General features: G+C 40.4%; 4 protein-coding genes across 4 annotated transcripts; all 4 read right to left on the reverse strand.

Moving 5' to 3' along the window:
• Positions 1–609: 609 nt before the first annotated feature.
• Positions 610–12,176, reverse strand: LOC139200142 (vomeronasal type-2 receptor 1-like). Its single transcript, XM_070829377.1, has 12 exons — positions 11,998–12,176; positions 11,509–11,800; positions 10,550–11,344; positions 10,194–10,418; positions 9,902–10,025; positions 8,717–9,623; positions 4,491–4,745; positions 4,011–4,308; positions 3,118–3,912; positions 2,735–2,962; positions 2,420–2,543; positions 610–1,523 (listed from the first exon to the last, which is right to left on the reverse strand). Exons 1-12 carry the CDS (start codon positions 12,084–12,086, stop codon positions 610–612), a joined length of 5,046 nt encoding a protein of 1,681 aa, XP_070685478.1. The 5' UTR covers positions 12,087–12,176.
• A 1,428-nt stretch (positions 12,177–13,604) lies between these two features.
• LOC139199832 (extracellular calcium-sensing receptor-like) lies at positions 13,605–17,077 on the reverse strand. Its single transcript, XM_070829007.1, has 6 exons — positions 16,899–17,077; positions 16,398–16,695; positions 15,431–16,225; positions 15,094–15,321; positions 14,825–14,948; positions 13,605–14,518 (listed from the first exon to the last, which is right to left on the reverse strand). The coding sequence occupies exons 1-6, from the start codon at positions 17,072–17,074 to the stop codon at positions 13,605–13,607; spliced, it is 2,535 nt and encodes an 844-aa protein (XP_070685108.1). The 5' UTR covers positions 17,075–17,077.
• Positions 17,078–18,719: 1,642 nt separating this feature from the next.
• LOC139200143 (extracellular calcium-sensing receptor-like) lies at positions 18,720–21,918 on the reverse strand. Its single transcript, XM_070829378.1, has 6 exons — positions 21,713–21,918; positions 21,331–21,616; positions 20,349–21,173; positions 20,027–20,257; positions 19,766–19,889; positions 18,720–19,633 (listed from the first exon to the last, which is right to left on the reverse strand). Exons 1-6 carry the CDS (start codon positions 21,916–21,918, stop codon positions 18,720–18,722), a joined length of 2,586 nt encoding a protein of 861 aa, XP_070685479.1.
• An 865-nt stretch (positions 21,919–22,783) lies between these two features.
• On the reverse strand, positions 22,784–26,225 carry LOC139199825 (extracellular calcium-sensing receptor-like). The gene is made up of 6 exons (XM_070829000.1): positions 26,005–26,225; positions 25,620–25,908; positions 24,573–25,379; positions 24,251–24,478; positions 23,826–23,949; positions 22,784–23,679 (listed from the first exon to the last, which is right to left on the reverse strand). Exons 1-6 carry the CDS (start codon positions 26,223–26,225, stop codon positions 22,784–22,786), a joined length of 2,565 nt encoding a protein of 854 aa, XP_070685101.1.
• Between the last annotated feature and the right edge of the window lie 1,566 nt (positions 26,226–27,791).

Below are 27,791 nucleotides of genomic sequence, written 5' to 3' on the forward strand. Positions count from 1 at the left end.
ATGGCTTCAAATTTGTTTGGGTTGACCTTACACCCTGATGTTCCACTACACTTGCTAAGGCTATGCAGAGGGCAAGGATTGGGGTATTGCGGTTTTCAAAGAATAATAATATATCATCTACAAAAGGTGCTACTTTGTGTTAACCATTTCCTTCAACAAATATTCCCTGTAAGGGGGGGATCAGTTTTTGTAAATTCAGCCATTGATTTAGTGCCGAGTGTGAACAAGGAAAGTAATAAAGTTTCTCCCTGGCATGTTCCATCTGAGCAATGTCTATTTGCCCTACCTCTACATCCAAGGGTTTTATAACATATTTGAATCCACTCAACAAATGTAGCATTAAAGCCAATATATCTTAGAGTCTGTTCCAAAAAGGTGCAGATGACCATATCAAATGCTTCTCAGCATCGAAGCTGAGTAGCATTCAAGGAGTGTCCCTCTTGGCTGAAATAGATTGCAAGTTCAATGCTCTGGGTTTATATTGATATGTTGGCTACGGTGGGGGTTATGACTTTAAGGTCCACAAAGAAACGGCAACATACACACATACATAATGAAAAATATCAAAAGATGACCAAAATGGCTTTGTTACAATATCGCTGCAAGTTTTCACAATGATTTTGGTGCCCTCTTCCCCATCATATTCTTTTTTGTATTTTTCTCTGGTTTCAGTAGAATGATGTAACATTTTGGAATAAAAATACAAATAAGGAGTCCAAAACTTGATGCAAGAATAGCAAATATCTCCACAGCAACACTAAACTTCCCAGGAGAGCTGACATATGCTGGGATAAAAGTGATCCACACTGCGCAGAATATCAGCATGCTGAAGGTGATAAATTTGGCTTCATTGAAATTATCAGGCAGTTTCCGAGCCAGAAAAGCAAGAATAAAACATAACATGGCCAGAAGTCCTATGTACCCAAGTACAGCCCAAAAGCCTACCGCTGAGCCCAGAGCACACTCTAAGATGATTTTCTCTTTGGACTCCTTAAAATTCTTAAAAGAAAAAGGAGGAGAAATTGTTAACCAAAGGATACATATGACAACTTGTATGAGAGTGAAACCCAGAACACTGAGTTTCTGCTGTGCAGGACCAAACCATTTCATCACATTACTGCCTGGAAGTGTGGCCCTGAAGGCCATTAACACCACTATAGTTTTCCCCAGAACACAAGAGATACAGAGGACAAAGGTGATGCCGAATGCTGTGTGTCTCAGCATGCAGGACCACTCAGAGGGCCGGCCGATGAAGGTCAGAGAACACAGGAAACACAGAGTCAAGGAGAAGAGCAGCAGGAAGCTCAGCTCAGAGTTGTTGGCCCTGACAATAGGAGTCTGTCTGTATCTGAAGAAAATGAATGCCACAACAGCAGTCATGCATGTTCCAAACAGGGAGGCTGCAGTGAGCAGAGCTCCCATAATCTCTTCATAGGACAGAAACTCTGCCTCCTTCTTTACACAGACATCTCTTCTCTCATTTGACCAGAACTCAGGGTGGCATCTCACACAGGTGATAGAATCTGAAGAATAGTATTGAAGAAGGTGTTAAACTTAGAACCTTTGTCTTATTTGTTTGACTGTATTATTTGTTTTCTATAAAAACAAGACAGACACTAAATAATTATCCATTAATAAAAGGATGACTGGACACTGTTGTACAAGACATAATATAAAGAGGGGTTATTAATTTTTTTTTTCTTCAATTGTTTCATTTTTTACTAACCAAGTATTATATATATTGTTTCTTGAAAGGTATAATACTGATTTGTTTTTCAAGTCATGCATTCTCAGAGAAATCCATCCATTAATCCATTTTCTACTGTTTATACAGGGCCATGTCAATGTAGCAATGTCATATCTTAACATGAAGGAGCAGCTGTGGACATGATTTATACCTGAAGGGAAGATGTTTTTTAACCCACTGCACTGAATTGATTTAATATTGGCATACAATATATTATGAAATATATTTCTAAATCCTCACACCATACTTTTCATCTTCTCATGATCAGCATTAGGCTGCCATGCTTGCAACATAGTAGCATGCATGTCATAATCCCTCCATTCTCCCTCCGTGGATGTCCGACAATGGAAGTTTCATTTTTATATAAACAATTAATTGGATTGAGTTCATACATTTTTCACATTGGCTTTAAATTTGATATGCATTTCCATGACTTTGCAAATATTAATGTAGCTGATTTGAGAATGATGTATCAGTATTTGCTAAGTATATCTGATGTTTGAAATGTTGATTTTTAGTGTAATGATATTAATATACGGTTTGCTACAAAATCAAAATCATGTTTAGTACAAAATCATCCAAGAACCTTTGGAATCAGATTGCAAAACAATTTTTTTTAGATGTCATTTGAAATTGTCAAATTGTTTTATCGTGAATTAGATATTACTACACCTGTAATGTTGCTTATTTCTCCCTCTGCACATCTTAAACAGTCATAGCAGCAGACAGGCTTTCCTTTCTGGAGAACCTTGCGAGTTCCTGGTGGACATTTCTCACTGCAAACTGACACAGGCACCTGCATCAACAAAGTGACAATGAGAAAAATGTACAGACATTAAATTTGACAAGGTGTCATCTTTGCAAGGTTCTATAATTATGAATCATGAAAACCAAACATTGTTATACAGTAACAATAACTTGTAACATATACGGTAGATAACATTTTTGAATAGAGTAAATTACAATAATGATCACATGGTAGTTTACCTGTTGTGATTTCTGTGCCCAAATCAAAGACTCATTCTGCAGATTCATCTGTTGGTCTGCAGGTAAAGATGCATCAAAAAGACCAACTGTGACAAATTCCACAGTGCCATTTTCTCCTGGCTGCCAGTTTATAATTTCATATTTTGCTGCTGGATCTCCATTCTCATCAAAGTAAACCTCTTCTCCTTCCTTTGTTTTGAACTGAATTCTTTTCATTTGCTGTAAAATCTAAGAAGATATGCATCAGTGTAGATTATTATACAGTTTGTAGACATATCTCAACATGATAGACTGCAACAACGTATTTTTCAAAATGTAACATTTTCTTGGTTAATTTATCTTGGTGTAAAATCTGTGATTTATGTCTTTGGTGTTCAACTCACCGTAAATGGATCCAGCTTCACCTTATTGTCACATGTTTTATTACAGCTGAGAATACGATGAAGTGCATGGGCCACAGCATACACTCCTTTATAAACATTGTTAAAGATAGGCATGAGCGACATATCAGTGAAGCTGTTCTGCACTCCAGTCAGATCTTCATGTCCAGTACATTCTCTCTGATTCCCTGCTGATGACTTTGACTGCTTGAACTTACAGTTAAATAATGTCTCCCAAAATTCTGTAAACATTTCATTACTAGACGAATTTAGTAGGTTCACATTCAAAATGAATTCTCTCATGCCACCGACATGTGCTTTGGGGATGGACAGGCCTATGGCACCATCCAGAATATGATGTCTATCCATGGCTGCAGTTTGGGAATCAGATATCCAGGCCTCGGTGCCAACCCACTGGTACCCAGTCAAATTGTGGTGAGACAACTCATGTATTAGCAGATCAATATCCATGTGGGAGAGGAAAGTAACAATGACCTTTGAAGTGGAAGCCTTGATAATGTCAACTATCATTTGTAATTTGTCTGGTGGATCTGTTCTAAAGAAAGACACAGAGTACTCCAGACAGATTCCCAGCTGCTGGGCGGTTTCTGTGAATATGGCCATGCCATTATTGCCATAATCATCATTTGTCCTAATAGCTCCAACCCAAGTCCAACCAAAGTGCTTGACCAACTGGGCCAGGGCTCTGCTCTGGTAGTAATCACTGGGTATTGTTCTGAGGAAGGATGGGTATTTGGTTTTATCACTGAGACAAGCACATGTAGCAAAGTGGCTGATCTAAAAGAAAAAAAATCTATTAGGATATGATTAGCTGAACAAATTACAAAAAAATATTTTTTTACAAATACAGTTTAATTTTTACCAATCTCACCCACCAGTGGGATGTGAAATGATCCAATGACAGTAGCTACAGCCATGCAAGGAGAGGAAGAGGTCTCTCCCATAATGGCCTGCACTTGGGCAGGTCTGGTACATGGTGCTTCAGAGGGTACAGATATCACTTCATTACCATTAGCTAAGGCCAGTGCAACCCTCACACTTCTGGCAATGGAGCCACAAACATCATATATCTTATAGCCCAGAGAGATTCCAGGCAGTAGGTCTGTGCTGTTATTAATCTCCTCTATGGCAAACAGCATAGCCTGGGCATACTGGAACCCTCTGAAATTCAAACTTGATGCAGACAGTTTCAAATAGAGTTTTAACCACCGATGATTTTTTCTGTAATACACACAACATACCTTATTTCTCATTTTCTAGTCAGTTTGGAAGTGTTTTTTTTTTTTTTACCCGTTTTGTTTCTATGCTTTTTTTTTTTTTATTAATTCTACATAGATTTTGATGGTGTGATTTACCTGATGCATTGTAGTGGCAGTGGTTGGTGCATGAAATCATCCTGTCTGTCGTTCCAGCTGCTGTGGAAAGAGAAGATTCCCCCCAGCATGATGTCTCCATCCTTAGATAGCTGGGGGTTCTCAGGATCCCCTCTCCGCCTGCACACCAGGTCCTCAGCCTGAGAGACAGACACCATCAACAAGAGCTGGATGAGTGCCCAACCCTTCTCTAGCCACATGTGTGTGGATGTCATACTGTCTAAGAAAGCAAAACCTCTGGGTGGCATCACATGGGTCTTAAATTAAATCACTAGTTTGCACTGGTATTTATACAGTTTGGTTTTATCTCTATGGGCGTACAATGTGGGGTGAGATGAGGGAGGCACCCAAACAGAAAAAACTGTTTTGGGCCCTTGTCTTTTCAGTTACGTCACTATCATAAGTGTATATGCTTTATCGGATAAGAATATTCAGTGTTGTACAAAAGATTCCCCTCTTTTCTATTAATGTATAGCAGTGCAACAAGTTGTAAGCACAACATAATCATCTTATGAAGATTAATCAAATCTATTGAGAAATATCTCTTTTGCTAAATAAGTGAATTTGGATAAGCAAAAGTGAATGAAAAAAGAAATTTGAAAAAAAAAAGTTGAAGGTTGAAAAGGTTGTAACATCAAAGAGCATCAGAGATGGGCTGGGGTGGTGTAAGACAGAAAGAAATAACATATCTTCACATTAGTGTCTCAAATATATAGGCTAAACAATATGTATGTGATACTTTTTCAGATTCTCTGGAATTGTCTAAAATGTGTCAGTTACAAAAAAAATCCTGCCCTGTGCGAAGAGACAAAATGCCTCAAATAGCAAGTGTGCCAGTTCAGCTGGTTGTATTGAACCTTGTGAGCATCACATCAGGTCTACTGTCTGCATTAGCATTTATAATTTTCACAGGAAAATGTGAAAATGCCTAGAAGGCATGATCATCATGGTTCCCAATATCACTGGCTGTCTCAGCTGCCCAGAATTATAGTGATCCCCTGTTCCTGCCTGATGGCAGCAATCCCTGTTCACGTAGGGTGACCCCTATTCCTGTAGCGACCCCATTGAGTTGGTGTGACCTCCTGTTTTTGCTCCAGCAAGCCAGATTCTGAGCTGTTGGCAGATGATCCTCAGCAGTTAGCGAACTGAGGTCTGGCTGGGGATCAGCAGATGTGGCCATCTCCACTGACCCCCATCCAGACCCCAATTGCCAAACCCCACCAACACCCTAACTGAACCCCAGTTGGCTACCCTGCCAGACCAATCCCTTGCCTGAACCATAGGTGGCAGCCACTGTCAAAGCCCTGCCTGAACCCCCATTTACATTCCCAGTCATCCCACAGCCAGATTGTTCATCAGCCCCTGCTGAAATTCAACCTGGCCCTGAACATGAACCAGAACTTCAGGGTTCCTGTCCTAAGGGGTCCTATCCCTGCCTGCCTGAAATAGTTGAGTCCCTGCTTTTTGGGATGCTGTATGGCCGTCTCCTGTGGTGGCGGGTTTTTTTTTTTTTTTACAAAAGGGGAGGAGGAGAGAAGAGAAGACTGATAACGCCACCTGGGGACTCTCACCCCAGGAAGTATTACCTTAAATCCAACCACCACCTTAGTCAAATACAGGTCACACAAGTTCGTTAACTGAGAGAAGACAGAGACGTGGTTCAAATTAAGAAGTTACATTTATTGAATAATTAGTGGAATAATCAATTGAATTTCAGGTTCTGGAAGTGCCTGTGGAAAAAGTAACCTAAAAAATACAGAATAAATTGGACCAATCAAAATGCACAATATTAATCAATTTAGTTCCATTTAACAATAAAAGTATTTAAAAAAAGAAACACTTCCAAAGTAATAAAATACCACATTGAGGAAAGTGGACGGAAGCCAGCGGGGAGAGGTGGCCATTTATGTAAGTGCTCTCAGAATGCCACAAACCACCAACCACTCATGAGCTCACGGCAAATCACAACCACTACAAACTGTAAGATGAGGTGCCCCAGTGTTCTTACACCACAGCCTGTGAAGGCAACAAACCACACTATAATGCCCAACCTCCACCACTGGCTAGCAACCAGCTCCACTAAAGTGGGATGATTAGCACAAATCCAGTTAGCTCAGTCTAAAATACACAATGAATGCTAACACAGCAAGCTAAGACAAAGCTATGAAGGCAAAACAAAGGTATAAAAGCAAACCAGAGATATAATGGCAAAACAAAGTGCTGAAGGCAAAGCTAGTTTAACCAAAAGCAAAACAACAGCCAATAAAAACCTTAATACAACGGTGTCTTGGTTACACACCAAGGCCGACAAACTTGGCATCACAAACCTCAACCAAACAGCCATACGAGGCAAACAGGGGATTCAGAGTCACAAAGGAGCCCATGTGGCAATCAAGCAGACAAAAAGGGCAGCCATGATGCCACAGGTGCTTTAAATACTCTCAATCAGAGGCTGGGCCATGGGAGGAGTCGACCTAATTCTCAGGTGGTGCGTTCAAGAAAATCAGGAAATGCAAAATTTGCCTGCACACACACATTCCCACTACACTGTGATTGCCTAATTCACCTGGACCAAGCACTCCAAAGGAGTCCAGTTCTTCACTTTCTGCAACCCCTGTGGCTCCACCCAAAGAGGCTGCGGCACTCCCAGCTGCCCAGCTCCTGAGTCTTCCAGAGATTCAACTGCTGGCTTCCTTTTGCCACGGTTGGTTCCTGTTTTGTCAATCACACGGCCCAGGAGTGGTATACCCTGCATTCTAGCATGCTACGGGGTGTTGCCTTCCTGGTTTCCTGCCGTCTGGTCTGCCTCCAGTCCTGCACCATAGTGCCTGTCGGATTGACCGGCAGTAGCTTTGAGTTTCCACTCAGAGAGGCAGGAAACAGAGGTAAGATGCAACACACCAATGTGGCCTTTATTGTTTTCCATCCAGACACCATAAGACACACGAACACCATCCCCTACTAAAAGCATCTAGCTGCCCTCCCGGCTGAAGGTAATTAGGCAGGCAAAACCACTTAGGTGGTACCACGACCAGATACCACATTAAATACACTGCTCAAAAAAATTAAGGGAACACTTAAATCACACATATGATTTAGATGAAAACTAATTATTCAAATTCAAAAGAGGTTCTCAATTGGATTCAGGTCTGGGGAGCATGGAATCAATGCCTTCTTAATCTAGGAGCTGCCTACACACTCTGGCCACATGAGGGCGGGCATTGTCCTGCTGTAGGAGGAACCCAGGGTCCACTGCACCAGTGTAAGGTCGGACAATGGTACCTAACAGCAGTCAGGGTACCATTGGCTAGCATGTGGAGGGCTATGCGACCCTCCAAGGATATGCTTCCCCCATTACAGACCCACCACCAAACCAGTCATGCTGGATGATGTTGCAGGCAGCATAACTTTTACCACGGCATCTCCAGACTCTTTCACATCTGTCACATGTGCTCAGTGTGAACCTGTTTTTGTCTGTGAAGAGAACAGGGCAACAATGGCGGACCTGCCAATTCTGGTGTTCTCTGGCCCTCTCTGGACGTCGGACCCTCACGCCACCCTCATGGCATCTGCTTCTGACAGTTTGGTCAGAAATGTGCACACCAGTAGCCCAGTAGCTGGAGATTACTTTCTAGTGCCCTGGCAGTGCTCCTCCTGTTCCTTGTACAAAGGAGCAGATACCGGTTCTGCTGCTGGGTTGATGCCCTTCTATGGCCCTATCCAGCTCTCCTTGTGTAACAGCCTGTCTCCTGGTATCCTCCATTCATTTGAGACTGTGCTGGGAGACAAAGCAAATGTTCTTACGATAGCACATCCTGGTGGAGCTGGACTACCTGTGCAACCTGAATGGCCTCAGTTACCACCTCATGCTACCAGTAGTGACAAGGACACTAGCAAAATGCAAAACTAGAGAAGAATCAGTCAGGAAGGATAATGAGAGAGCAACTGTCTCTGGCCTCTGTTTGCAAAACCACTCTCTTTTTGGGAGTTGTCTTGCTGTTCTCTCTCCAGTGCACCTGTTGTCACGTTCATTTGCACCAAAACAAGTGAAATTAATTCCGAATCGCTTATGCTTCTGAACTGGACAGATTGATGTCGCTGAAGTTTAACTGACTTGGTGTTGTGCTGTGATGATTGAGTGTTCCCTTAATTTCTTAGAGCAGCGTATATAATTATGTATTACATTATAATCATTTAATTTTCATAATGATTTCGTAGCCCCCTTCCCCAGCATATTCTGTTTTGTATTTTTCTCTGGTTTCAGTAGAATAATGTAACATTTTGGAATAAAAATACAAATAAGGAGTCCAAAACTTGAAGCAAGAATAGCAAATATCTCCACAGCAACACTGAACTTCCCAGGAGAGCTGACATATGCTGGGATAAAAGTGATCCACACTGCACAGAATATCAGCATGCTGAAGGTGATACATTTGGCTTCATTGAAATTATCAGGCAGTTTCCGAGCCAGAAAAGCCAGAATAAAACATAACATGGCCAGAAGTCCTATGTACCCAAGTACAGCCCAAAAGCCTACCGCTGAGCCCAGAGCACACTCTAAGATGATTTTCTCTTTGGACTCCTTAAAATTCTTAAAAGGAAAAGGGGGAGAAATTGTTAACCAAAGGATACAAATGATAACCTGTATGAGAGTGAAACCCAGAACACTGAGTTTCTGCTGTACAGGCCCAAACCATTTCATCACATTACTGCCTGGAAGTGTGGCCCTGAAGGCCATTAACACCACTATAGTTTTCCCCAGAACACAAGAGATACAGAGGACAAAGGTGATGCCGAATGCTGTGTGTCTCAGCATGCAGGACCACTCAGAGGGCCGGCCGATGAAGGTCAGAGAACACAGGAAACACAGAGTCAAGGAGAAGAGCAGCAGGAAGCTCAGCTCAGAGTTGTTGGCCCTGACAATAGGAGTCTGTCTGTATCTGAAGAAAATGAATGCCACAACAGCCGTCATGCATGTTCCAAACAGGGAGGCTGCAGTGAGCAGAGCTCCCATAATCTCTTCATAGGATAGAAACTCTGCCTCCTTCTTTACACAGACATCTCTTCTTTCATTTGACCAGAACTCAGGGTGGCATCTCACACAGGTGATAGAATCTGAAGAATAGTATTGAAGAAGGTGTTAGTCAGTAAATTTGTTTCCTTTTTATATGCGTGTTTTTTCTACACCTACAAGATGGACACTTCAGTGCATCATTACCAGATAGTAAATTGATAACATTATGATAGATACATTATCATCATCAAAGATATGAATCTTAAAACAAAAAAATTAAGTATTAAGATGAATTATTCATTAATTCACTTTTCATGAATAACTAAGCATCATATGTGTGTGTGTGTGTTTTTCAAGGATACTTTTTCAAACATCACACCTGTAATGTTGCTTATTTCTCCCTCTGCACATCTTAAACAGTCATAGCAGCAGACAGGCTTTCCTTTCTGGAGAACCTTGCGAGTTCCTAGGGGACATTTCTCACTGCAAACTGACACAGGCACCTGCATCAACAAAACAACTATTAGAAAAATGTATGGGCATTTACACTTTGACAAATTGCTGTGATTGCAAGATTCTGTTACTAACTATGATACGTTTACAATAATTAAGACATTTTATAATTACAACAATTAAAATCCACTGAACTTAAGAATCACATCGTAGTTTACCTGTTGTGAGTTCTGTGCCCAAATTAAAGACTTAAGTAGATTCATCTGTTGGTCTGCAGGTAAAGATGCATCATAAACACCAACTGTGACAAAGTCCACAATACCATTTTCTGTTGGCTGCCAGTTCATTATTTCATACTTTGCCGGTGGATCTCCATTTTCATCAAAGTAAACCTCTTCTCCTTCCTTTGTTTTAAAATGAATCTTTTTAATGTGCTGTAAAATCTAAGAAGATATGCATCAGTGTAGCTTATTACCAGTTTGTAGACTTTTTTTTCAACAGCATAATAGACAGACTGCAACAACTCGTTTTCAAAATGCAACCCATTTTTGTTGCTAATGTGTGTTCAGCTCACCATAAATGGATCCAGCTTCACCTTATTGTCACATGTTGTATCACAGCTGAGAATACGATGAAGTGCATGGGCCACAGCATACACTCCTTTATAAACATTGTTAAAGATAGGCATGAGCGACATATCAGTGAAGCTGTTCTGCACTCCAGTCAGATCTTCATGTCCAGTACATTCTCTCTGATTCCCTGCTGATGACTTTGACTGCTTGAACTTACAGTTAAATAATGTCTCCCAAAACTCTGTAAACATTTCATTACTTGATGAATTGAGCGGCTTCACATCCAACATGAATTCTCTCATGCCACTGACATGTGCTTTGGGGATGGACAGGCCTATGGCACCATCCAGAATATGATGCTTATCCGATGCTGCAGTTTGGGGATGAAAAATCCAGCCCTCAGTGCCAACCCACTGGTATCCAGTCAAGTTGTGTTGAGATAACGCTTGTACTAGCACATATATGTCAGGGGGTAAGAGGAACGTGACAATCACCTTTGAAGTGGAAGCCTTGATAATGTCAACTATCATTTGTATTTTGTCTGGTGGATCTGTTCTAAAGAAAGACACAGAGTACTCCAGACAGATTCCCAGCTGCTGGGCGGTTTCTGTGAATATGGCCATGCCATTATTTCCATAATCATCATTTGTCCTAATAGCTCCAACCCAAGTCCAACCAAAGTGCTTGACCAACTGGGCCAGGGCTCTGCTCTGGTAGTAATCACTGGGTATTGTTCTGAGGAAGGATGGGTATTTGGTTTTATCACTGAGACAAGCACAAGTAGCATAGTGGCTGATCTAAAAGAAAAAAATGTCCCAAGATAAATATAAAAAACATAGCATTTCCATAGCACCCTACAATTTCCCCTTTGCTTTTACTGGCAGGAGAAATTATAATTATAAACAGAATAAAAATGATCATTTTTTACAAATATCATTTCATTGTTACCAATCTCACCCACCAGTGGAATATTAAAGGGTCCGATGACAGTAGCTATAGCCATGCAAGGAGAGGAAGAGGTCTCTCCCATAATGGCCTGTGTATGTCTGGTACATGGTGCCTCGGAGGGTACAGATATCACTTCATTACCATTAGCTAAGGCCAGTGCAACCCTCACACCTCTGGCAATGGAGCCACAGGCATCATAGATGTTATAGCCCAGAGAGATTCCAGGCAGTAGGTCTGTACTGTTATTAATCTCCTCTATGGCAAACAGCATAGCCTGGGCATACTGGAACCCTCTGAAATTCAAACTTCAAATGGATAGTTATAAATAGTTGAAACTGAAACCATTTTTTCTTGAAATATAAACAAAATCATAGTAAATGAAAGAAATTGATTGTATTAAAGTACACCACATTGGATATTTATTATTATTATTATTATTAGTAGTAGTAGTACTACTATTTAAATATTTTAAATCTAAGTAGATTTTTAAAATATAATTTACCTGATGCATTGCAGTGGCAGTGGTTTGTGCTTGTAGGTGTGCTGTCTGTCTATCCAGCTGTTGTGGAAAGAGAAAATTCCCCCCAACATAATGTCTCCATCCTTAGATAGCTGGGGGTTCTCAGGATCACCTCTCTGCCTGCACACCGGCTCTGTAGCATGAGAAAAAGAAGCAACCAACAACAGCTGTAAGATTACCCAACACCTGCCTGGCCAAGTCTGTGTGGATGTCATTCTGCCTAAGAGACCTAAAACGCTGGGTGGCATCACATGAACCCTAATGTGAATCAAAATCTTGCACTTGTGTTCATATATTTTGGAGCAGCATGAAAGATAATAATAGAACAGTGATGTTTTATATCTCTGTGGACCTTCAAGGTGGGGCGAGAGGAGGGTGGTGTTCAAATAGAAAAATAGTTTTGGGCCTTAATTTTATGAAATATCTTAACAGTGGATGTTATCAGAAGAATATTCATTTGTGCTGTACCAAGGTTTCCCCTTTTTACATTAAACATTTGATCAGGCACAATTTGTAATGAACTTTATGATTCCAATTTACACACAGAGAAATAATGCAGGATTAAAGTGTCTTCATGTCACTTCTGCTAAAAAATAAATCGTAAATCGGCCAGCAAACAACTGGCAATAAATCGTAAATCGGCCAGCAAACAACTGACAATAAATCGTAAATCGGCCAGCAAACAACTGGCAGCCAAAACAGTGGAGAAGGGGCGATTGGAAAAAACGCTGACCCCGGGGTCAAGGAAATACCCGTTTTGAGAGCCGACACCAAACTGCCTCTTTTTTGCCTGATCCACCTCCAAACCCGTTGGGAGACAGTTATTGATCACTTTTAAATCCTTTGGCTAGGGCCTTACTTTGAAAAGTGGTCTTCATGTTCAAATTGGTTTCACTCAGAGTGTAAATTAACCTGCTCACTGCTTCAACCACACCCTTGACCTTGTTCTGGCATATGGCATTGAAACTTAACAGTTAACAGTCTTTCCACAAAACTCTATTTTATAGGACCATTACCTGATAACATTTGATTTCCTTTTGCTGGACTATGCACAAAAAAAGTCATTACTACAGGCCTATCTGATAGTGCTGTTGCCAAATTTAAAAGCATTTCCATCAGCATTTAAGCTAATGCTGTGTCTCAATACAACAGAGACCCCTATATGCTAATCTTGGCCCCTCCTAAATTAATTATCTGTTCGGTAGTGCAGCAGGCTCACTGCAGCACTGCATATATATATATAAAGAGAGAGATATACAGAGAGAGAGAAATAAATCCGCTGGTGTAGCAGGATGAAATAAATCAACAGTTGGAGACAGAATACTGGCTTAAAAGTCATTTTATTGATCTAAAAATTATTTTATGGCTTCCGCAATCAGAACAGTGTCCATAAAGTGGCAATGGTCTGCTACACAGAAATACCAGACCATAGGATCCTGTGATTGATCAATCTGAATCGAGTATTCAACAATGCCGTGTGATAAATCTATGTAAAATATTCTGTAAAAACTGTGATGGAACTGGAGAGTCTTAGCCATCATAGCATATATCTGATATCTTATTGTTATTCAGATTACATAATTAAGTTTTCAGAATGATTTTGGTGCCCCCTTCCCCAGCATATTCTGTTTTGTATTTTTATCTGGTTTCAGTAAAATAATGTAACATTTTGGAATAAAAATACAAATAAGGAGTCCAAAACTTGAAGCAAGAATAGCAAATATCTCCACAGCAACACTGAACTTCCCAGGAGAGCTGACATATGCTGGGATAAAAGTGATCCACACTGCACAGAATATCAGCATGCTGAAGGTGATAAATTTGGCTTCATTGAAATTATCAGGCAGTTTCCGAGCCAGAAAAGCAAGAATAAAACATAACATGGCCAGAAGTCCTATGTACCCAAGTACAGCCCAAAAGCCTACCGCTGAGCCCAGAGCACACTCTAAGATGATTTTCTCTTTGGACTCCTTAAAATTCTTAAATGGAAAAGGAGGAGAAATTGTTAACCAAAGGATACATATGACAACTTGTATAAGGGTGAAACCCAGAACACTGAGTTTCTGCTGTACAGGCCCAAACCATTTCATCACATTACTGCCTGGAAGTGTGGCCCTGAAGGCCATTAACACCACTATAGTTTTCCCCAGAACACAAGCAATACAGAGGACAAAGGTGATGCCGAATGCTGTGTGTCTCAGCATGCAGGACCACTCAGAGGGCCGGCCGATGAAGGTCAGAGAACACAGGAAACACAGAGTCAAGGAGAAGAGCAGCAGGAAGCTCAGCTCAGAGTTGTTGGCCCTGACAATAGGAGTCTGTTTGTATCTGAAGAAAATGAATGCCACAACAGCAGTTGAGCATGTTCCAAACAGGGAGGCTGCAGTGAGCAGAGCTCCCATAATCTCTTCATAGGACAGAAACTCTGCCTCCTTCTTTACACAGACATCTCTTCTTTCATTTGACCAGAACTCAGGGTGACATCTCACACAGGTGATAGAATCTGAAGAATAATATTGAAGCAGGTGTTAAACTTAGTCAGTACATTTGTCTTTTTTTTTTTTTACATTTTTTATCTAAGTAATCTTTCCTAACCCTAAAGACAGACACTACATGCTTACCAGATAATAAATGAATAACTTAATGACAGTGACATGACGTTCTAAGAATTATTTGGATCTTATGTATAGGACAAAGCATAGAAAGCGTCTCTTTCATTTTCATTGATTTTTTCTCAATAAGCGTTTTACAGTTGATAAAATATGTTCATTTGGAGACATCACGCTGTTGTATTTTTCAAACATCACACCTGTAATGTTGCTTATTTCTCCCTCTGCACATCTTAAACAGTCATAGCAGCAGACAGGCTTTCCTTTCTGGAGAACCTTGCGAGTTCCTGGTGGACATTTCTCACTGCAAACTGACACAGGCACCTGCATCAACAAAACAACTATTAGAAAAATTAATGAGTGTATAAAAAGCAAACTATATGATACAGTAACAATTACTAATACTATGTAACGATAACACTTCAAATAGACTGTCAGTAACAATTGTAATGATCACGTGGTAGTTTACCTGTTGTGAGTTTTGTGCCCAAATCAAAGACTCATTCTGCAGATTCAGCTGTTGGTCTGCAGGTAAAGATGCATCATAAAGACCGACTGTGACAAAACCCACAATACCATTTTCTGTTGGCTGCCAGTTTATAATTTCATACTTTGCTGTTGGATCTCCATTCTCATCAAAGTAAACCTCTTCTCCTTCCTTTGTTTTGAACTGGATTTTTCTTATGTGCTGTAAAATCTAAGACGATATGCATTAATGTAAATTAGCATGATAGACAGACAGCAACAACTCGTTTTACAAATTGTAACCCAGTTTCTTTTTGACTTAATGTAAAAATTCAGCTCACCATAAATGGATCCAGCTTCACCTTATTGTCACATGTTGTATTACAGCTGAGAATACGATGAAGTGCATGGGCCACAGCATACACTCCTTTATAAACATTGTTAAAGATAGGCATGAGCGACATATCAGTGAAGCTGTTCTGCACTCCAGTCAGATCTTCATGTCCAGTACATTCTCTCTGATTCCCTGCTGATGACTTTGACTGCTTGAACTTACAGTTAAATAATGTCTCCCAAAACTCTGTAAACATTTCATTACTTGATGAATTGAGCGGCTTCACATCCAACATGAACTCTTTCATGCCACTGACATGTGCTTTGGGGATGGACAGGCCTATGGCACCATCCAGAATATGATGCTTATCTGATGCTGCAGTTTGGGGATCAAAGATCCAGGCCTCGGTGCCAACCCACTGGTACCCACTTAAGTTGTGGTGAGACAAGGCTTGTACTAGCACATACATATCTGTGGGTAAGAGGAACGTGACAATCACCTTTGAAGTGGAAGCCTTGATAATGTCAACTATCATTTGTATTTTGTCTGGTGGATCTGTTCTAAAGAAAGACACAGAGTACTCCAGACAGATTCCCAGCTGCTGGGCGGTTTCTGTGAATATGGCCATGCCATTATTTCCATAATCATCATTTGTCCTAATAGCTCCAACCCAAGTCCAACCAAAGTGCTTGACCAACTGGGCCAGGGCTCTGCTCTGGTAGTAATCACTGGGTATTGTTCTGAGGAAGGATGGGTATTTGGTTTTATCACTGAGACAAGCACATGTAGCAAAGTGGCTGATCTAAAAGAAAAAAGAAAAAATTAAGGCCAAAGTTACAAAAAAAAATAGTGTAGTGCACATATAATGCATTACAATTCTCCCTTTGCTCTGACTAGCAGGAAATGTTATTATTATAAACAGAATAATCATTATTTTTCACAAATGTAATTTTATTTTTACCAATCTCACCCACCACTGGGATATGAAAGGGTCCGATGACAGTAGATATAGCCATGCAGGGAGAGGAAGAGGTCTCTCCCAGAATAGCCTGAATATGGGCAGGTCTGGTACATGGTGCTCCAGAGGGTACATATATCACTTCATTACCATTAGCTAAGGCCAGTGCAACCCTTACACTTCTGGCAATGGAGCCACAGGGATCATAGACCTTATAGCCCAAAGAGATGCCAGGCAGTAGGTCTGTGCTGTTGTTAATCTCCTCTATGGCAAACAGCATAGCCTGGGCATACTGGAACCCTCTGAAATTCAAACTTGATATGGACAGTTATATAGTTGGAACAGCAAACAAACATTACTATTGTAAATTAACGCATTGGATGTTTTTTATACACACAAAAATACATTTCTTACTTTAATAATCTGCCTTATATTTATTTTTGTGCCTGTTTTTTGTCTATACTCACTTTCTCTTAGATAATGAAATCTAAAAATATTTTTTTATGATGCAATTTACCTGGTGCACTCCAGTGGCAGTGGTTTGTGCATGTAGGTATCCTTTCTGTCTTTCCAGCTGCTGTGGAAAGAGAAGATTCCCCCCAACATGATGTCTCCATCCTTAGATAGCTGGGGGTTTTCTAGATCCCCTCTCCGCCTGCACACTGGCTCCTCAGCATGAGAGACAGACGCCATCAACAACAGCTGTAAAAATGCCCACCCCCTCTCTGTACGTCTCTGAATGGAGATCATATTGTCTAAGACTGCTAAACCACCGGGTGGCATGTACATGTACCTTCATGTAAATCAAAAGCTTGCACTGGTATTTATACATTTTGTAGCAATATATTGAACAGTGATGTTTTATCTCTGTGGACCCACAAGGTGGGGCGAGATGAGGGAGGTGCCCAAACAAAACAAGACTCTTGATCTTTAGCTTATTTAGACTATTGTAACTGCACTATGATATCATATTATCTTAGTGACTATTGTATATGATACAATATTCACTTGTGTTTGATAAAAGTTTTCCTTATTCTACATTTACATTTGATTGATAGGGAATCACAATCTATAATTTCCTCCCTTTTTTTCTCCTCAATAAGTCTTCTCATACCACATTTTTGTATTTTAAGTATATTGTATTTAATATGAGACTGTAACTAGTCAGCCTGTAGTTATTTGTGTACAGGTCATAGAACAAGGACAGTAACCATTGTTGTGGGCTTCAGTGTTGTACTGTAGATAGATCAGTAGTCATTTGGATCCTTTTGGCTCTGTGATTTTCAGATTTGAAATTTTTGCCCATTCAATATCTAGATCACTTGACATGGTTGTAAATATATCGTAAGCATAACTAAAATCCATAATCATATTATTTTGCATAATATTGGCTTATTCAAGGTGTTCACAAGTGAGGTGGCTCACCTAACTTTCACAAATTCATGTAAAGGATTTAAAACCCATCCATTTATATCCAGTGTCCGACTGAGAAATATTCACTGCAGAAAGGTTTGAATGATGGATTATTTATAATTCATACTGTATGTAAGATATATTCAACATTGTGTGCACAAGCAGAGTGTGCAGCACTGTGTGTAGTTGCCCATGGGACTAGAGAAATGTGAATACTTCACTGAGAGTCTCCCAGAATAATGATAATAACTTGGATTTATATAGCGCCTTTCAAGAAACCCAAGGATGGTGGTGTTAAAATATGCAATATGTTTTAGATGGAGTGTAAGGTTCTAAACAAAGGAGAGTGTCAGACTACGCCTAGATATTTTATTCATGTTCATGTTTATTTTATTCATGCTACTGTTTAATTAAGAATTCATGACTTTCTGATGCGTTGAATCATCATGAGTTACACTGACTGGTAAATTCTAAAATAATAGTCTCTATCATGAACACTATGAATATTTTTTTCATGGCTGTGAGAAACAACACAAAAAAGACAACACATTTCAGGTAATATTAAAATTTTATTTCTATTTTGTTAAAGCATATTGTTTCATTTTGAACAGTTCAAAAATTGAAAACTCAAGGTTGAAAAAGTATTTTCTGAGCCATTACCATGTGATGACTTTGCTGCCACGTTACAAGTTCCGTTTATACCTGAGCAATGAAATAATTTTTTAAGTCATCTAAGCTACCACCACAGGAAGGTTTTGAGCAGAGTTATAAATTGCTTTCTCATTTAAGCAAGAGAATCTGCCTTTCTATGAAAGCTTCAGTGTAGTTATAGTGTAACCAGAAAATTCAGATTTCCACCAAAATCACTATATCATAAGTAAAACAACAAAACAAATGGAAGTGAAATGATAAGACAATAAATAGCTCAAGGGGCTCTTGTTGTCACTTTACCCATTAAATGTTTCTTTGTATTATTCTCAGGCTTTAATAAAATGATGTAGCATTTGGGCAAAAAAATACAAAACAACATTCCATAACTCGAAGCCAGAATAGCGAATATCTCAACAGCAACAGTGAACTTTCCAGGAGAGCTGGCATAAGCTGGGATAAAGGTGATCCACACTGCACAGAATATCAGCATGCTGAAAGTGATAAATTTAGCTTCATTGAAATTATCAGGCAGCTTTCGAGCCAAAAAAGCGAGTAAAAAACACAACACAGCTAAGAGTCCTATGTATCCTAACACAGCCCAGAAGCCTACAGGTGATCCAAGGGCGCACTCAAGAATAATCTTGTCTTTATAGTGTTTCATATTTTTGAGGGGAAAGGGAGGATTTATTGTCAACCAAAGTATGCAAATCAAAACCTGTATGAGAGTGAAACCCAAAACACTAAGCCTCTGCTGTGTAGGACCAAACCATTTCATTACATTACTGCCTGGAAGTGTGGCCCTGAAGGCCATTAACACCACTATAGTTTTCCCCAGAACACAAGAGATGCAGAGGACAAAGGTGATGCCGAATGCTGTGTGTCTCAGCATGCAGGACCACTCGGAGGGCCGGCCGATGAAGGTCAGAGAACACAGGAAACACAGAGTCAAGGAGAAGAGCAGCAGGAAGCTCAGCTCAGAGTTGTTGGCCCTGACAATAGGAGTCTGCCTGTAGTGGAAAAATATCAGGGCTATAGTCATCGCTAGGAAGGCACCAAAGACAGAGAAGGCGACCAACAGTATACCCATCAATTCCCTGAAGGTGAGAAACTCAATAGCTTTCAAGTCACAGTCATTCCTCTCATCGTTGGACTTGTAGTCTGGAGGGCATTTGTCACATTTCACCGCATCTGAAAGCATAAATATGTTTAGGCTGTACAACACACTCATTTTCAGATAGACCAGTAAAGTGTTGGCAGTGATTTTGCCCAGCAGAAACACGACGAGCACTAGAGTAAAGGCTAGGAATCCTGCTGTCTCACTTGTACTGTTGCTGAACTCTCCCTCAGCACAGGTGATGCAATCAAAACAGCAGATAGGTTTGCCCTTGACAAAAGCCCGGCGGGTCCCTGGCAGACAGCTCTCACTGCAAACAGACCTCGGAACCTATATCAACAGTAACAGCATTAAAAAATCATTGCAACTTCAAGATTCATAATCATGTGAAATATTAACTTACTGATCATTCATAATAAAAATCAGGAATGTCCAAAATAAAGAACAATCTGTCTACATTTACTTACATAAAGATTCTCGCCTGCCCAGACAGCTCTCACACCTGGTTTCATCTCAAATTGCTGACCCTCGGGTAAGGAGGCATCATAGTAACCAATGGTCTCGAACAGTATGTAACCTGTCTCATCCATCTGCCAGTTTACCAGTGCATAACGTGCCACAGGGTCACCAAACTCATCAAAGAACACATTTTCACCAATCTTCGTGGTAAAATTGACCTGTGTTAGGTAATGCAGGACCTGCAGGGAAACAGTGATATTTTTATTTGACTTACAATCATTAACATGTGCAGTGGTTTTGATTTAGACACAGAATTTTGTCTATGTTTACCTTCCATGGTTGTATTTTTTCCCTATCAGCACAAGTGTTGTTCTCAAAAGGCCCTTGTCCATCTTTGCAAGTAAATAACATGTGCAAAGCATGAGCAACAGCATATGTGGCCTTGTAAACATTATTCAGCAAACTGGCATCTGAAACATCTGTGAAGCGTGTGTTTGTGTCCCACAGAGACTCCTTCCCAGTGCAAGCTGCGACTGAACCCTGAGCTTGAGTCTCTGCTTGGGGAGTCAGGGTGCAGCTGAACACCGTCTCCCACAACTCCACCAGCCCCTGATCTCCGGGTGTGAGGGACGGCCTGCTGTTAGCGAGGAACTCCTGCAGTCCAGGGATGTGAGCATTTAGTGCTGCAAAGCCCACTGCCCCCTGGACCACAGCGTAGTTTTCCGGAGAGGCAATGTAGCGATAAGTGATCCAGCCCTCACTGCCGACCCACTGCAGGCCTGTCACATTCTGAGCGTGAAGCTCCTTAATAAGTATGTCAAGGTCTGTGCCATCGGCAAACGCCACTATTACCTTAGAGGTGGATTTCTTTATAATATCCACCACCTCTAAGAACCACTTCCTTGGATCAGTTCTGTAAATAGCCACTGAATACTCAACACAAACACCTTCCTTTTCTGCTGCCTCCAGGAAAGTGGCCATGCCTCCATTCCCATAATCACTGTTCGTTCTGATAGCCCCTACCCAGGTCCAGCCGAAGTGTTTCACAAGTTTTGCAAGGGCTTTGCTCTGATAAATATCACTAGGTATGGTTCTGAAGAAAGATGGATAGTCTCTTCTGTTGCTAAGACATGCACAGGTGGCTGAATGACTGATCTGCAATATGATTAAAACAGAGATGAACCACATTTTAACAATGCTTCAGTACCTAATAAGAATTATACATATAATACATTATTTTCACATATTACATCACTTCTCATACAACAACACAGTTCTGTGTGCAGATGGCATTCATGTCCCCAACACTCACCACAGGTATATGGAAGGGTCCCATGGTGCGTGCAATACCTATTGTGGAGGTGGATGTGGTTTCCCCTATGACAGCATGCACATTGGAGAGTTTGCTGCAGCTGTCGTACCCACTCTGATACCTATTCATCAGGTTTAGCGACGCCCTGATGGACAGAGGGATACTGGGGCAAGAGTCAAATATCCTATAACCCAGTGCCACTCCTGGCAGCAGCTCTGGGCTGTTGTTGATCTCCTCTATGGCAAACATCATAGTGTAGGCGTACTGAAGCTCTCCGGGGTCCAGTCTGAAAACAATTGTATAAATGTGAATAAAGAGCAGATTTTTTAGCGCATATTTTAATTTAGGTTTACAATTACATTTCTTTACATTCCTTTCTTACCCTTCACATTGGATTGTTCCTGGGTTGACTTGAAGAGCTGGATTGACACTGACTGGGTCCTGATGGAAGGAGAAAATGCCTCCAATGTTGATGTCTCCCTCCTTAGAAAACTGAGACAGTTCTTTTGTCCCATATGTTTGACATATAGGCTTCTCTCCTCTGACAGCCAGAAGGGAAAGAAGCAGTAGATCTGCTATCAGCAGCATAGTTGCTCTCCTCAATATTTACCAACCAAAGGCCCAAAGATAAAACCTGTCAACTCTTAGCATTTTATAGGGTTTTTCTTTAGCTATAACAAAGCCACAGGGCTTGGGTGCACCCTATGTGAATATTGTGTTTCTCTGCACCAATGACAGCACTTGTGGTGTGACTGACAAATGGATCAGCCTATTAGAAGACCTATTACATATGTATGTCATCTTTGTTTTTAGCATAACCAATTCCTAACAGTAATGATTACGGTAACCAGAGCAAGTCTTTGGGGATATCTGACCTGTTGTTTATTTTATATTTTGTTTCAGTTTTGAATTTTTATTTCAAGCTAAATTGTGAAAAAATCTAAATTGGACCATCTGGAGCAGTGTATGAAGGAGACCATTTCTTTTGTGAACTTCTGAAAATAGGCAGAACTATCCCATTGCTCCAAGGAAGCTGAATTCTAAAGGGTTGCATTCAAGGAACTGATCTTTATTTACCACATCTATTATGTTACAGAGAAATTAAAAGCCAAAGTTAAACCATATTTAAATCAGACAGATGTTGAGGTTAGGGTTAGGGTTAGGGTAAGTTTATGTGTTTCCTTTTCAAGTGTACTGGAGTAGAATCTTATGCAACATATATATATTTTTAATATTTTCAAATATTTAATTCAATGCAGCTGAGAACATCTAATTGAGTTTTCAATTTTAAGAACAGCAACGCAAATATAAAGAGGCAGAAAAACGTACTATACGGCACATATTGATGGATCATGGCCTGTCATATTATATTCATAACCTGTAATAGACTAATATTAAAATAGTAATTCAAACATTTTAGTGTTACTATTCGACACATTTACAGTGATTTTGATTAGTTTCTCCCCATCATATGTTTTTTAGTATTTTTCTCTGGTTTCAATAGTAAAATATAACATTTTGGAGCAAATATACAGAAAAGCAACCCAAAGCTAGAGGCAAGAATAGCAAATATCTCCACAGCTACAGTGAACTTCCCAGGAGAGCTGACATACGCTGGAATAAAAGTGACCCACACTGCACAGAAAATCAGCATGCTGAATGAGATGAATTTGGCTTCATTGAAATTATCAGGCAGCTTTCGAGCCAGAAAAGCAAGAATGAGGCACAGTACAGCCAGGGACCCTATATACCCTAATACAGCCCAGAACCCAATAGGCGACCCTAAATCACACTCTAGAATAATCCTTTCAGTGGCATGAGCTGTATTTTTGTGGGGGAATGGTGGGGCAAGAGTTAACCACAGCAGACAAACTAACACCTGCAGTAAAATACAGCTGAGAACACTTGTTCTCTGTAGTGGAGCAGAACACTGAGGAACTGTGTTTGCTGGAGTTTTCGCCTTAAAGGCAATCACCACTGCTATGGTTTTAGCCAAGATACAAGACATGCACAGGGCAAAGGTGATGCCGAATGCTGTGTGTCGCAGCATGCAGGACCACCCAGTGGGCCGGCCTATGAAGGTCAGAGAACACAGGAAACACAGAGTCAAGGAGAAGAGCAGCAGGAAGCTCAGCTCAGAGTTACTGGCTTTCACAAGAGGTGTGTGACGAAACCAAAAGAAGACACATGACACCAACAGCGTCAAACTTGCTCCAAACAATGAGAAAGCAGTGAGGAGGGCCCCCATGGTTTCTCCATAAGATAGGAATTCGATCACCTTTGGAACACACTGGCTGTGATCTTCATTTGACCAGTACTCCAGTGGACACCGTGAACACTCTGCAGAATCTAAAGGGAAAACATGAAACACTGACATGTGTTTTTGCTCTCAGCCGCAAATTATGCCAGCAGAGCTCATTATTAGCATCAGCACTGATATTATTTTTCACAAATATTACATACAATAAATCACAGTTAATAAAGCTTCCACTCACTGCTGGAGTTGCTGATCTCTCCAGCAGCACAGGCAATGCAGGAGAAACAACAGATAGGTTTGCCTTTAATCACAGCCTGCCGGTAACCTGGCAGACAACCCTCACTGCAGACAGACTGTGGCTTCTGAAACAAAACCACATCTCATCACTTACTCATAGCTTGTTCCTCCGACAATCCAAAAACTTAATTTAATTGGTTAAATTTGATCAGCATCACATGATAATGTGTAAAAACTTCAGTTTAAGCTTTATACCTTGATCTTACACATCAAAAGCCAGTAACAGAACATGGATTTACTTTACTTAGACTTCCTAAATAGTGCTGAATTGGCATATTTTTAATGATGGAGATGGCTCAGGGAATAGCTATTACTTTGTAAATCAACCTCCAAAATGAATATCCTATACAGTAAAATGTTTGATACCTTCGGGGATTTGGCAGCCCATGTTATGTTTATTCCATTTATGTGAAATTGCTTTCCGTTTGGTAGTGAAGCATCGTAGCTCCCTATAGCCACAAACACAATGTCTCCTTTTTGGTTTCTCTGCCAGTTCACCAGCTCATAAGTCGCTGTAGGGTCTCCATTTCCATCAAAATACACTGTTTCTCCAGATTTAAGAGTGAAATTCACATCTTGGAGGTGTTTGACAAGCTGCCAATAGAGAACAAGGGTGAATAACTTAAAGTACAGCATTATAAGTGTCACAGTATCAATATTCTATAATTGATTAAAATGGCATTTTTACCTGTTTCGGCTCAAAATCACCTTTCCACATACATGACTTATTTGCTTCTTCACCACTCTGTCCACATTTTAACATATTATGTATAGCATGGGCCACGGCATATACAGCCTTATACACATTGTTAGATATCCTTAGTTCTGACACATCGGTGAAGGGATTGGTGATGTTCTGTAGTCTCTCAGAGCCAGAGCACTGGACCTGATCATGCCGACCAGATAGAAAAGTGCAGCCAAATGTGGCTTCCCAGAACTCTCTCAGCAGATTATTCTGAGGGTCCTGATTTGGGTTAACCTGCAAAAGAAACTCCTGCAGACCTGTGATCTTTGTCTTTTTGATGGTGAAACCTAGAGATCCTGTTAGGATTCTCGAATATTTTGTTGTGGCCAGATGACCTGCTGTAATCCAGGACTCACTACCCACCCACTGCAGTCCAGTCAAGTTTTGTTTCAGAGCTTCGTCAAGCAGAATTTCCATCTCGCTCTGGGCGAGGAAGACAACTAAAACCCTTGCACTGCCACTTTGGATTCCTCTGACCACCCTGGCAACCTGCTCACTGGGGTCAATCCTTGAGATGGCCTCTGAGTACTCAATACAGACCCCCTCCTGGCTTGCAGCTGTGATAAATGTTGCCATGCCATCGTTACCATAATCATTGTCACTTCTAACTGCCCCAACCCACGTCCAGCCAAAGTGCTTTACCAGTTTTGCCAAGGCTCTGCTCTGATAGTGGTCACTGGGGATGGTTCTGAAGAAGGAGGGGTACTCCTTTCTGTTACTCAGACAAGCACAAGTGGCAAAGTGGCTGATCTAGTAGAAAAGAGATAAACAAAAACCCATTTGTAACATTTGAGTGGCCAGAGAGTGACACTAAAGTTTTAAAACGGAGACAAAATATCGTTTGGTTCAATAACCTTAATTCCATCTTTAACATAGCCTTAAAATAAATCATAATACTACCAGAACTCAGTTTTCATTGACAGTCATTTAGTCACTTTGTAGTAAGCTGTCCAAATAGTCAAAAAAGAAACATAAATATCACAAATTTACCACTGGTAATTGGAAAATCCCTGAAATTTGCAGCATCACAATGGTTGAGGAGGACTCAGATGCTCCAATGATGGCATGAACAGATGACCGGCTGGAGCACGTTTCACCCAACGTTCTTTCCTGTCCATTCAGCAGACCCATCACTGCACGCATTGAAGGCATTGTTGAACCACAGCTGTCAAATACCTTATAACCAACTGAGATATTAGGTAGAAGAGTGGTACTATTGTTGATCTCCTCAATGGCAAAAATCATTGTTTGGGCAAAACGAAATTCTCTGAAATTTATTCTGAAAATTGTAAGAACAGTTTTCATTAACAGTTTTCAGACTTTACGTGACTCTGCTTATTAACCAACAAATGAGAAAGAAGACAACAGAAAGTACCTGGAGCATATGAGATGATCTGGCGTATCTGTGAAGGACAATGAAGGCTTTGAGGTTTGGCTATGGATTGAGAAAGCTCCTCCGATAATGATATCTCCTTCCATAGATAACAGAGGATACTCTGGGCTGCCCAGCATCTCACAGGGTGCAGAGACTTCCTCTGCTCCAAAGGCTCCCATAAAAAGCACAAACAGTAACATTACATAGATACAGTCACACATCTGGTACAAACAGGCACACACAAACCTGTATTCTGCGATGAATTCTTGAAATCATTAACCAACTGTGTCTCCTTTAAGGGGCAGAGCTTTATACTCATGCAGATGATGATGATTGCGTTTGTCTTATCAAATCACCGTGTGATGATGTCAGACCAGTTTGCTGTTCATTTCAGATGGTGAATTTTAGACCATTATGTCATTATTACTCTTTTTACTCAAGTCGCATTACGTGGTCAATTAAATTGTGAGGGAACTTGATGAGGGAAAACGCTGTGCAAACTTGCTGTGCTGTGCGCCAAAGGTAATTTGGGAGTTCTTGGCATGACAGAGGCCACTCCTTTGTCTTATACTTGTTGGCACGTTTGTGCTGAAAAATCACCTGGTTGTTCCTGGTGATGACTCAAGTACTTGAGGAAAACTACTAAAACTAATCTTACTCTATCATGGACGAATGATGAGATCAGATTCAGTTTATGCATAGTGATGGAGGTCTCTTAAAAGCAAGTGGGGGATCACACACAGAGGCCGGTTTGTACAGTGGTTTTATTGATAAGATGACATCATACGTCGTAGGCCACACTCAACAGAGGCCCTTCAGTGGTTGGAGGCTCATGTGTGTTATCATATAATGTGTTTATTTAAAACAAAAAATATGTTTTTTGTAATCACGTTAAAATTCTGAAGAAAAAAAAAACATGCCAATGTAGGCAATAGTGCTGCCAAGGTTCACAATTGTAGTGACCTTATCCACTATCTTTCCCAAACTTAAACTAAGTTTAACATCACTATTTTAGCCATAATTAATTTTCCATAACCCATATGTCTTAAGCTTTAAACATATGGAAATTTTGCATATATTACATAAAGTGAAAAAGCCACAGAGCCTCTTTCCAGATGTATCCAAAGACAGGCAGTAAAAAAGGGGCATGCTGAATGGCAACTATAAAATGTCAAATCCAGTTTGGATGATCAGGTTTCTCCATAAAAGCTGTCTGTGAACTCAAAATAGCAAAGTAACGAGCAAAATAGAGCTGAACCCATTTTTACCCAACTGTACACTAAATTAATATTGGTGTATGGTGTGTGTGTTTTAGTGTGCTGTAGTGTGTATTTTGAGTATCTTATTGTAATTCCATATCTGTAATGTAATGTGATTTATGATGCTGACACCTGTTTATCTTATCTACACTTGGTGAAAGCCCAATGGTGGAGAAGAGCTGAAAATTAGCAATAGCTATAAACTAGTTTCAGTTATCGGTTTCATGCTCTGTATTGGAATTGCATCATTCCCATCAAATAAATAGATGATGAAATTAAAGACATTAATTGATCTTGGCCTGTCAAATACTGACATCCGTATGAATTGATAAGTATATAAGAACCCACATTTCTTTTATTTATTTGTTTATTTTGTACGTATTGAACATTACAGCTTTAATTCTTGTATTGCTACTGTATGTTGGAATGAAACCTCAAAAATATGCTTAGTATAAATCAAATATCTTATGATATGGCTGATCCTTGCTTGAGACTTGTAGGTCACCAGTTCAATCCACAGACCACTGA

This window comes from Pempheris klunzingeri, chromosome 4, assembly GCF_042242105.1.
Source record: "Pempheris klunzingeri isolate RE-2024b chromosome 4, fPemKlu1.hap1, whole genome shotgun sequence".
In the NCBI taxonomy this organism is placed as follows: domain Eukaryota; kingdom Metazoa; phylum Chordata; class Actinopteri; order Acropomatiformes; family Pempheridae; genus Pempheris; species Pempheris klunzingeri.

Excerpts from the sequence above, each read along its gene's own strand:
- LOC139200142 (XM_070829377.1), bottom strand. The coding sequence starts at position 12,086 with ATGTTGGGGGGAATTTTCTCTTTCCACAACAGCTGGATAGACAGACAG. Across the intron at positions 11,345-11,508 it reads GACCCTTTAATATTCCACTG|ATCAGCCACTATGCTACTTG; the intron begins GTGGGTGAGATT and ends TTTTTCTTTTAG. Across the intron at positions 1,524-2,419 it reads AGAAATAAGCAACATTACAG|ATTCTATCACCTGTGTGAGA; the intron begins GTGTAGTAATAT and ends ACTATTCTTCAG.
- LOC139199832 (XM_070829007.1), bottom strand. The coding sequence starts at position 17,074 with ATGGCGTCTGTCTCTCATGCTGAGGAGCCAGTGTGCAGGCGGAGAGGG. Across the intron at positions 15,322-15,430 it reads TGAAGCTGGATCCATTTATG|ATTTTACAGCACATAAGAAA; the intron begins GTGAGCTGAATT and ends ATATCGTCTTAG. Across the intron at positions 14,949-15,093 it reads GGGCACAAAACTCACAACAG|GTGCCTGTGTCAGTTTGCAG; the intron begins GTAAACTACCAC and ends TTGTTGATGCAG.
- LOC139200143 (XM_070829378.1), bottom strand. The coding sequence starts at position 21,918 with ATGCTGCTGATAGCAGATCTACTGCTTCTTTCCCTTCTGGCTGTCAGA. Across the intron at positions 21,617-21,712 it reads GGAACAATCCAATGTGAAGG|ACTGGACCCCGGAGAGCTTC; the intron begins GTAAGAAAGGAA and ends AATTGTTTTCAG. Across the intron at positions 19,634-19,765 it reads AGAGTTCAGCAACAGTACAA|ATGCGGTGAAATGTGACAAA; the intron begins GTGAGACAGCAG and ends TTATGCTTTCAG.
- LOC139199825 (XM_070829000.1), bottom strand. The coding sequence starts at position 26,225 with ATGTGTGACTGTATCTATGTAATGTTACTGTTTGTGCTTTTTATGGGA. Across the intron at positions 25,909-26,004 it reads GATCATCTCATATGCTCCAG|AATAAATTTCAGAGAATTTC; the intron begins GTACTTTCTGTT and ends TACAATTTTCAG. Across the intron at positions 24,479-24,572 it reads GTGATTTTGAGCCGAAACAG|CTTGTCAAACACCTCCAAGA; the intron begins GTAAAAATGCCA and ends CTCTATTGGCAG.